The sequence below is a fragment of the Ictidomys tridecemlineatus genome, chromosome 10 (genome assembly GCF_052094955.1).
Source record: "Ictidomys tridecemlineatus isolate mIctTri1 chromosome 10, mIctTri1.hap1, whole genome shotgun sequence".
Lineage (NCBI taxonomy): Eukaryota > Metazoa > Chordata > Mammalia > Rodentia > Sciuridae > Ictidomys > Ictidomys tridecemlineatus.
The window spans coordinates 4,715,618-4,726,731 of record NC_135486.1 but is presented as its reverse complement, the minus strand read 5'-3'; the positions used below and the strand labels follow the sequence as shown (position 1 = coordinate 4,726,731).

Genomic DNA, 11,114 nt, shown 5'->3' with positions numbered 1-11,114 from the left:
TGGGGGTAAAAGTACCTGTTTTCATCATCATTTGGTGTCCTTGTAGATCTATTTGGATTTTTTTCATTTTGTTTGTGAAAGAATAAATTCAAAGTGATGCTTTAAAAAGTGACCAGGTGGACAATTCTGATGTGAGTCCTGAGAACAAGCTAATAATACTCCTTAAGGAAACTTCTGAATTACAAAATAAGCAGCACGAGGGGCCAAGGACTTTTCTGAAATCAGGGGTATTTTTTTCTCTCCTGTTAACAATTGTCAGCGGTCCATCCACATTCAGGAAAAGTCCTGTTAATTAACCTGCCCACCCGTACTTTTTCTTCCGCTCTGGGAATTCACCAGAGTTGGCTCATTTTGAAGATATTCCCATTAGTTAGTCCTTAAATCCCTACACAGAGAGCAGAAGCTTCCAGATAAGGTGCTGCCAAACAGGAAACACAAAATACAATCCAAATTCTAAGTCTCAGAATCATCCAGGAAGCTCAAGGAGAATTAATGGAATTACTGAGTCCTCTGTGAACAGAGGAGAAAAGAGAATAAATTAATAAATATACATATACACACTTGTGTCAATTTGTCAGGGACTCTTCCCTTTCTTTGTTTCCATGAATGAAAACGGAAAACAACAACTCATCCTAAATATCCCTTGTATTTACCCAGCACTGTCAAAATTCATTTCCCAAGAGTAGGATCCATGATTAACTTTAGTGAACCTCTGGTCAAAATGCTGGTACCTATGTATATTTGAGCATCCCAAATGGACTTTATCAGATATTTCCTCCAAATTAGATACTCTGGGTCTATACATCTCAAGGTGTGGTGAAGTCAGATTGCCCCATCAGAACCACCTCAAATATTCGTTTGAAGCACGAATTCCTGAGTCCTACTTGGAATGATTAAGTCAGTGTCTCTAATTATTGATCTGAAGTTGTATATGATAAATGAGATGCTCAAGTGATTCTTCTTCATACTCTAATCTGAGAACCCCACTTCTTCATTGGGTGTGGAGACCAGAGTGGGAGAGAGCTGGAGTTCCTAATCCACTCAGATGTTCATCTGTCTACAAACCCCCAGTGAGTGACTCAGCTTTCCTGAGAAATGAATTTGCAGGGACCTACACCAATTCTGCATCAAATGTACTTATGTTTTTATCAGATAAGAGCTGCCACTGTGTAATGTAGTTGTACACTGATTAGTTTTATTCCACAGTTTTCTGTGTGCAAGAATTTCATATGTTCTGCTTGTATTCTACAAATAAGATTGGGACTTGATTAGGATTCCCCCTTTACCTAAGTCTCTGCCAAGGTAACTTACATATTATCAAAGTGTATATATATATATATATATATTTTTTTTTTTTTTTGGTAGTGGTGGTGGTTTAGCAAGGCTGTAAAAAATAAGTACTTTGAAGTGACATAAACTTCCCCAGAGGAAGGAGAGCGGGAAGACCCAGGAGACAGGCTTCCTAGTCTCCCAGTGACATTGGCAGTGAGGACCCTGACACAAATCGACATCTCCATGGAGGCTCTTTCACTTGTGGTTATGGACAGAGCTACTTTCCAACAGACCCCTATCCACAGATAGCCACGGTTAAGATTCTAGCATTTGCTTGGGACCCCAATCCTCAGGCTGGCCCCCCTCCCTCCTTCAGGGGTGCCCCTTTGCCATGAAGATGAGAATGTCTGGGCCCAGGCACAGAAGCAGGGGTGGTTAACATCTCCATGTCCAATTGAAGGGCGTGGGGGGCGGGACAAGGGACTTCCAGGAAAAGGGAAGATCAAGTGGGAACCCTTGGCGCCTGGGAGGGGACAGTGCAGCTCAGGAGGCGCAATCTGGGCTGCGCCTGTGTCTGCACTTGTTCTTTTTTTCCTTTCCTCTCCCCCATGGAGGGGTGGGGAGGGATCCCCAAGAGGGAGGTTGTCCCAGGGACACTCAGCCACATCCTCAGAGCTTGGGAGACACAGTGGAACGGAGGCCCCTCTCACTGGCCTGTTTCTTGGGGGAATTTTGAATTGTGTAGAAGGCGGTTAACAGTCAACAGCTCCAGCTACTCAAGTCTCTCCCCATTAGCCCTCCCACCCCTGCCCAGGTCAGAGCCCTGGGGAGATCCTGACAGCACCAACAGGGCAGCTCAGAGTCCCTCTGTTTCCCTCCCCTGGCCCCTGCAGTCCTGGGGCCTCTCCAAGGGAGGTCAGTCTGTGGCCTGTTCAGTGACCCTGGGAGCCTGAGGAAAGCCCTGCAGCTCCCAGCACCCACTCAGGGACAGGGACATAGGAAACACTCTGGCAGAGTGCAGGATGATTGTTAGGGTGAGTGGATTTACCCCTGGTTGAAACATCTGTGTGCTAATTACCTTCCTTGCCAATCTCTTCACCCCTTTCTCCCGTCCTTCCTCTGGTACTGAATTTCTCCTGGAAGCTTCTCAGTGCAAATTTCCAACAATCATGTTGCCCTTTGGCCTTGGAGGGAACTTGCTTTTGAGTCAGGTTCCCAAGAGAGGTGCAGCTGAGGGTGCAGGGCTCCCTGCAGGCAGAGCCAGGCCTGCTTGGCCTGCACCCTTGGTACACTTTCTCCCTGTTTATGAAACTGATCGGTGCCACAATTATGTGAACAACATTACAATAAACAAAGTCTTAAAACATTTTAAAGACCTAGACTTTATGCTTTGGAATTAAAAGTCTTGCATCTTTCAACAGAAATGCAATACAAAGGAGAATTAACTTTGAGGGGTAGCACTTCTGACATCACTGTAATTTTTAGCATTGTAAATATTACCAGGAAACTTCTGGATGCCTTGGTGATTTCCTCCTGACTGGATTTGGACAGTCTCCTGTTGTTCACAGGATGTGAGCCCTGCTATAAAGGGCCCAGCAGAGGCAAAGCTCAACAGGGCTTGGCTTGGCTGATTTCACATCACAAGTGCCAGAGGATCAGGAGACAGAAGCATCCCAACACACCTGAGCAGTGTGAGCCAAGGAGCACCGCGCAGAACTGTAAGTGCAGACTCCTTTGCAAGAGCAGCCTTGGGCCATGAAACAGATTCATCAGAATAAACTGATGTGTAAACAGCCTCTGGTAAGAGATCTATGCACGCCTTAATTGTGGTGTGGTTAAAGCCTGTCTTTTCTCTTTCACCTAAATGAGGAAGATCTTAAAATTTATTCATTCATTCCAGTAGCATCTCTCAAATAAGTTGTGGCACTGGAATCCTTTATCTCAAATCTTATGCTGGTGCCTAAACACCAGGCTCAAATGACTTGAGTAATTGGCTTCCTAACATTTCCTTCTATAATTAATTTTTCTCCCCAGGAAAGAATTTCAAGTCCAATCCATCGGTGAGAAGAAGTCCTGAGGCCATGATTGCTTCACAGATTCTCTCCACTCTCACTTTTGGTAACACTGGACCAGGATTTCTCATCTCCTCCCTACTGACATTGTAGACCAGGATATTCTTTCTCGTGTGGGGCTGTCCTGTGCAGAGGGAGTTTAGCAGCATCCCTGGCCTCTTCCCGCCTGGCACTAGGGAAATTCACTTCTTAGTGTCATATTTCCATATGTGTAAAACGTTGATCAAAAATGGCCTACGTAGGCACTGTGACAATTCAATGGTACAGTAGTTTAGGTACATGTGGGGACATCTTGACAAACTTGAAGTAGGCAACAATCTGACTGCACTGTGTGATTTTATATTCCAAATATAAAATTCCAAAATATGTTATATTCGGTTGAAAAGTGCCTCTCACAGCACCTGGTGGCTCATACTAAGGGCTCAATACTGCAGAGTCACCAGCAGAATAACAAATTTGTTACGAAGGTGGGGACAACAAGCCCTGGGGGTGACTGGCCACAGAAATGATGCACAGGAAACTCTGGTTTCTTTAATATTTATTTCCTCTTCTTACTTTTGAAAAGGTGAAAAATTTTTGTCACCCCAAATCTAGAGTCTGGCATAAATAAGACAGTAAAGACCCAGAGAGCTAGAGTTAAGCCCAGGAGGACTAAACGCTGCCATTCTCTCTTGTTCCACCCCTAGTGCTCCTCATTAAAGACAGCGCGGCCTGGACTTACAATGTGTCCAGGATAAACATGACTTATGATGAGGCTAGTGCTTATTGTCAGCAAAGGTACACACACCTGGTCGCAATTCAAAACAAAGAGGAGATCGAGTACCTGAACGCCACGTTGAGCTATTCTCCAAGTTATTACTGGATCGGCATCAGAAAAGTCAATGGTGTGTGGATCTGGGTGGGGACCCAGAAGCCCCTGACCAAAGAAGCCAAGAACTGGGCTCCAGGAGAACCCAATAATAAGCAGAAAAACGAGGACTGCGTGGAGATCTACATCAAGAGACCAGAAGGTTCCGGCATGTGGAATGATGAGAGTTGCAGTAAAAGGAAGCTCGCGCTGTGCTACACAGGTAGGGAGCCACAGGCAGCCACAACCTGACGACTCACAGTGGCAGCCACTGGTCTCCACCGTGGCCACTTTGCTCTGAAAGATGTGATTTGAAAACCGGGTGTTCCTGCCAAGGCCCTCCTTTACTCCTTGGCACAGATGTAGGCAAGAACGTGTGCACATGTGTAGTGTGAGCGCACGCGGGGAGGCCACACCCCTATAGAATGCCACATAGATGCACCATGGCAACTCAGGTGCTGGTTTGCTTGTGGCAGGGGAAGAGTCTCGTGGCGTGTGCTGAGGGAGTCTCTGTGCATGGTGTTGTTGCACCCCTCCTGACACCTCCAACATTAACATCAAGTATGCGAGATGAACCTGGAGCTCAGGTTTGGCATTTTGTGAGGCACCATTAAAATCTCCGGCACCCCATAACTTAGGTGACGTCATTACATGCAGCTGATCCTAAATTGTAAGGAATTTCCCACAAGCACCACAGCATCTGTCCTCACGGCTGTGTTTCCTGCAGCTGCCTGCACCCAAGCCTCCTGCAGCGGCCATGGGGAGTGTGTAGAGACCATCAACAACTACACCTGCAGGTGCCACCCTGGCTTCAGTGGACTCGAGTGTGAGCACGGTAAGTGTGTCCTCGCCTTCTCTTCATTTGAGACAAGGCAACATCCTCCGCTCCGGCTGGTCTGGAGTCGGGCCTGCATGTCCTCCTTTCCCTGGACCCAGTCATAGCCTGTCTTCCCCATCCCCCCAACCCCCTGTCCGAAGTGAAAGCTGGCAGAACTGACTTGGGTCCCTTTTCCAGCTGTGACCTGTAAAGAACAGAAAAACCCTGAGCATGGGAGGCTGGTTTGCACTTCATCCTTTGGGACCTTCAGCTACAGTTCCTCCTGCTCCGTCAGCTGTGACAGTGGCTACCTGCCAAGCAGCATGGAGACCACCTGGTGTACATCCTCTGGGGAATGGAGTGCTCCTCTTCCCACCTGCAGAGGTAAATCTCCCTCAGAATGTAAAGGGCGTCCCCAGCTCACCCTTCTCTAACCCAGGTTTCCTTCCTACTCCTTGCAAACCCCAAGGAGTCCCCCCCCTTCCCCGAGCATCTTTAGTAAATCTTATTTACTTGGTTTGAGGGAGGAGGTTTATATTCTGTGTTTGAAGTGGGAAGTTCTGAGGTTCTGGTGACTTTCAAAGGAGACTATCATGGAAATGCAGAACCGCCCTGCAGAATCCTAATGCCCTCCCTTCTCTTCTCCCTTCCCTGTCTGCCTCGCCCTGCCTGGGACTAGCTTAAGACAAGGACCGCCAGCAGGCTCAGCATCTCCTTTTTCTGTCTCAATCTTATTTTTCTGGAGAAGAGACAAAAAAATTCCGTCCTTCTGATCCCACTCAATTTGTATGTCAGCATTGTTATTATCACAACTAGTCAAAAATCCTGACCAGTAGTCTACTTTTTATTCATTTTTGCCTTTTTATAAATGGAGACCATTTTGCACAAAGTAGAAATAGATAGGAAAAGATGGAAACATTGATAAAAACAGATAATAGCTTCATTGTGGGTGATTATGTTCCCAAGCATTGACTTTGGGATCTGCCCAAATGTGGTTTCCTCACTGTTATGGATTCCAAGTTAATAGGAAGTAAAAATAGGCTTCTGTGAAATTCATGGAGCTCTTTCAACTCCCCAGTGGTGGAGTGTGCTGCTTTGACAAATCCAGCCAATGGAACCATGGATTGTGGCCTGGGCCCTGGACGCTCCCCCTGGAACACCACATGTACATTTGGCTGTAAGGAAGGATTCGAACGAGTGGGAGCTCAGAACCTCACGTGTACCTCCTCTGGGAACTGGGATGACGAGAAGCCGCTGTGTAAAGGTAGAGTGTCCATGTTGGATGAAGTAAGCATTCTCTTTCTCAACCTACACTTGAAGTGGGCAAGCCAGCTTGCTGATATAAATGGGAACACGTGTTTCAGCTGTAACATGCGAAGCCATCCACCGGCCTCAGCATGGCTCTGTGCACTGTAGCTACTCCACAGCTGGAGAGCTCACCTTCAAGTCCTCTTGCAAATTCAGCTGCAAAGGGGGCTTCAGGCTGCTGGGACCAGCCCAGGTTGAATGCACAGCACAAGGGCAGTGGACACAGCAAACACCAGTGTGTACAGATGAGCCAGGGATTCTCTCCTTACACTTTCCATTCTAAAAGAGCAGTGATCTTCAAGCTTGTGCAGGGAAAATGAAAGCACATGTCCATTTTAACCACAGATGTCAGATTTGATGAGTGACATTCATACCTGAGACTCATGTAAAAGAACCAGGGAAAGGACTATATATAATAGCATGAGCAAATGCTTTGCTGGTTTTTAAAAATGCTATGTTAATATACTTTGTAGACAGAGGCATGGAATAGGCAGAATTCTTAGTCTAAAGAAAATCACATTAGAAAATTTAGAAAGCAGAATGAGAACATGACCTGAAGCTGAAACTCTTCTCATTCTTCCTTTCTTCTGCAACTGCTAGTATCTAGCAGTGATGGGGAAGCCCCCTGTGTGGGTCAGGTGGGAGATGCCTTTGCACACACATGAGCACTGAAACTTAACTCCAGGATATTGGAGACACGCAGATTTCTTATCAGGCACCAGCTTCCTCATAGCAAATACAGCATGGAATGGTTTCCAGGGGCAAAGAGCTGCAACCCCAAAGCCAGCTACAAGCTGGCAATATTCCTGGTGCCTTCTTCTCTTCCTTTCTTTTTGGCCATCTGCCCGCATCCAGGATCTGTAATTGCCCTCTGGACGCATAAAATCTTTCCTTTGACTTAACTTCTTTTGCATGTCAGAAGAACAGTGCTCAATTCCCAGTTAACGGCTACTGTTTAGTAGATGCCGTTATAGGTGAGGGCCTGGAACTCAAAGGAAACAGCCATCTTCCCAGTTGGTCAGGGAATAACAAGGAGTCTCTACTTTTTGGGTGTTGCTTAGTCCTAAATGAACTGGGTTGTTAAACACCAAATGGCCTGCAGTCTCTCAGTGGTATTTTCTGACCACCGTTTTGAGCCTTAGCTCTCCAGGGTGGAGCTTTATCCAGCCCAGAGTGAGGCCAGGTGGTTTGTCTTTCTAGTGCTTCTGGAGACTCCAAAATAGATCTAGCTTGTAGGTTCTCCTGGAAGCCAGGATTTTCTTTGCAGAGGAATCCAAAAGGCTCCAGTGTGGCCTCACAGGGGACTGGGACAGTGAGAGCCCACATGCAAAGATACTGTCTTTTGTTTCTACTTGGCTTTAAGACAGAAGCTATTGGGGAGCCCGGGGGTGGGGGGCTGCCTGGAGACCCCTGCAGCCACGTGGCACATGGGGCTCCACAGGGCTCACTCTTGCCTTGCAGCTGTGCAGTGCGATGCTCTCCCTGTGCCCCTGAATGGCTCTGTGAAGTGCTCTCCTTCCCCTACTGGAGAGTTCACCTACAGGTCCTCTTGCACCTTCCACTGTGACGATGGCTTTGACTTACATGGATCAGCTCAACTGGAGTGCACATCTCAGGGGCAGTGGACACACGAGGTCCCCTCCTGCCAAGGTAGGGTGAGTTCAGACTTGAGGATGCAGGTCACATGCCTCATAAGATTGTGAGCCTCAGTGGTCTCAGGGGGCTTGATTCTAATTTCCCACATGCTGAGTTGTATGTAGTGTTCATAAGTTAGGCTTGTGGTGACTTGGGCCACTTTACAAGTTTGCAGCAGATGTTTCCTAACCCCCCCACCATGTGCCTGTCATTTGCAGTGGTACAGTGTTCAAGCCTGGCAGCTCCAGGAAAGGTCAACATGAGCTGCAGTGGGGAGCCTGTGTCTGGCACTGTGTGTGAGTTTGCATGCCCTGAGGGCTGGATGCTCAATGGCTCTGCAGCTCTGACATGTGGTGCCACAGGACACTGGTCTGGGACGCTGCCTACCTGTGAAGGTAATGCATTGGTTGATGCTGGTTGCTGGGAGACCAGAGAGAAGCGAGGGAGCTGTCTTACTAGAGCAATTAAAGAAGCACTGGGCCCATATCAGAGTGGCTAAGCATCTGCACATATTTAAGCTCATGGAGATAGGAAGAAAATGGTAGATGTGGCATGTGGACGTAATGGATAGAATTCTAACAGTGGCAAAGAAGACCTGGAGGGGAAAGGAAGAGGGTGAAACAGAAAGTGTGTGTGGGGGGCGGGGGGTGGCTGAGCAAGTACAGCAGAGTGTCCTGCAGGGCAGGGTGAGGGGTGTGAAAGAGCTGGCAGGGTAGAGTTCTGCCTGGCAGAGCTGGGGCAGCCAAGGGGAGCTAAAGGGCAGGTTAGCCACCTCTGCCTCATGACTTGAACCAGATGGGGCTTCTGCTCCTGGGAAAGAGGTAATAGAAAAGGAGAAGTGGACGGACAGAAAGACTTTCAAGCCAGCTCCTCATGCCCATCCTCCCCTCTGTTGCCGCAGCTCCCCCCGAGTCCAGCACTCCCTTGGCAGCTGGACTTTCTGCTGCAGGAACCTCCCTCGTGGCACTGACGTCAGTTCTCCTCTGGCTTCTGAAATACTTTCGGAAGAAAGGTGAGGGAGCTTATGAATATACTCCAAATATGTTTTCTCATTGATGAGTTATAGTTTCTCTTATAAATTTAGACAGTTACTAGATTCTAGTAATTGTACAAACACTAATATACTGCTTTATAATTAAGCAAAAGTCTTAGGAAGAGTTCATAAAGCAACATGAAATTTGAAGTATTTTAGGAAATATAAATGTTAGCTGTGTTAACATTGCTCAACTCCAGGAGGTGCTACTTGCTTTGAATTCTGTTTTGTCTCTGGAGTTGTGCAATGGGACTGACATGATCTGTGCTCCTGGGAAGTTGGATAAATGCTTCCTTAAAAAACTATTTGGAATACAGTCTTGTTTTGGGATATTGCCTAAGGAATATGTGAACACATCTATTCACACTCATGGTTTGTTTGGCTTAAAGAGTATTGAAAAACACGTTATTTATTTATTTTTTAAATCCTGGTTATTGAACCCAGGGGATCTTAACCATATGATCTTAATCACATGCCCAGCTCTTTGTATGTTTTATTCTAAGACAGGGCCTTGCTAAATTGCTGAGGCTGGCTTTGAACTTGCAATCCTCCTGCCTCAGCCTCCTGAGTTGCTGCGACCGCAGCCATGTACCATCTCACTCGCAGAAAAATGCTAAAACTACTTCAGACATTTAAAAAATGAGAAAGTCTATGTAAAAAACAATTCCTGACTTGGCCTTGTCCTTTTATTGTTGTGCACTCTGCATTTGCCTTAGTCACCAGGTTATATTGTGTCTGGATTGGCAATGTCCTTAAAAGCCATTTGGTCTAAAGGAATTGTTTTCTTTCTCTTGCAGCAAGGAAATTTGTCCCTGCGAGGTAAGTTGCATTCTTGTACAAAGCCTTCTGTGAACCTTCTGAACATTTTCCTCTCTTCATGTGGAAACAGTGGCTTATTGCTGTTCTCACCTGTCCCTCAGCAGCTGCCAAAGCCTTGAATCCCATGGAAACCGCCAGGTGCCTCTGGACTCCATCTAAGCTCAAAGGAATCTGGTAAGACTTGCAAGTGGCATGTCATGAGGGAGCGCCTCCCTAGGCATTCTGCTCATCCTTGGGCCCCTTCCAGCCTGCATTGTCCTCAGGACCTCTCCATCTCCATGGCACTACTGGAAAGGTGTTTTGTTTCTTTGCAGGAGAGGGAAGAAACAGAGATCTGGCTTTCTTGAGCCATTTCCGTTATGAAAGACAATAATGATGGTGACAACTGACCCTTATGTGGCACTTACTGTGCCCTAGGAACTGTTCTAAGCTAGGAACTCCATGAGATAGGATGATTATTCTATTTCTCCTGACTTAGATGGAGCAGAGGAGGCAGAGAGAAGCTAAGTGACTTGCCTGAAGTCTCAAAGCTCCTAAGTGGTGTAGCAGGATTCAAGCACAGGCAGTCTGGTTCTAGAATCTGTGTTCTTAAACATCTGCTCTGCTTTGTGAGGATTTGGAAGGGTCAAGTAAAGTCCCTTGAAATACTTAAAAAAATATTATATTATTTTTGTGCAACTTTAGGTTTATGGAAAAATTGAAAAATCTTAGAGTTACCGTCATCTTGAACTAGCATGATTCATGTGATGCAATTGATGGATCAGTAGAGATGCATTATTATTAGTTAAAGTCCCCAGGTTACTTTAGTGTTCACTTGTTGTGCTTTCTGCAGGGTTTAACGAGATACGTGATCACCTGTAGCCACCATTACTGTGCCGTAAAGAATAGTTTCCCTGTTCTAACTGAACAGCACTTGATGTTGCTATTTGGGTGGCCCCATCCAGAATGCACAGTAGCCTGTGCTGGGATGTGCATTTTGTTGTCACTTACAGTATGTATTATGCTGAAGTTTTCTGGTGACATGCACATTTGCTTGCGCTTGCAGGAACACTGCATCCCGGGAACTAGACTGAACCACTGAAGACAGCAGAGGTGTCCTGCCCCCTGGCCTTCCTGGCCCATTGTCCTATGCCTTGACAGCTGGGACCATGACTTCAGTGGATTAAGTTCAGAGCCAAGTGCAGTCTTCCACCAAAAAGACTCAATCTTCTTGTTCCTATTCTCAGGACAAAGAAATTGCTGGCTAGGCTATTAGAGGAGAGGGTCTTCTTCAAAGCGAGCTGAAGAAATCAAGAGTCTGGACTCAGAATT

General features: G+C 46.5%; 1 protein-coding gene across 1 annotated transcript; it reads left to right on the top strand.

Moving 5' to 3' along the window:
- The first annotated feature begins 3,865 nt into the window (after window positions 1–3,865).
- On the top strand, window positions 3,866–10,179 carry Sele (selectin E). Its single transcript, XM_005319883.3, is given in 12 exon segments — window positions 3,866–4,414; window positions 4,919–5,026; window positions 5,207–5,392; window positions 6,087–6,272; window positions 6,373–6,555; window positions 7,453–7,580; window positions 7,583–7,653; window positions 7,758–7,966; window positions 8,170–8,346; window positions 8,853–8,963; window positions 9,782–9,803; window positions 9,905–10,179. Coding segments are annotated over 12 exon segments (1,770 nt in total). The 5' UTR covers window positions 3,866–4,083; the 3' UTR covers window positions 9,963–10,179.
- Window positions 10,180–11,114: the final 935 nt, after the last annotated feature.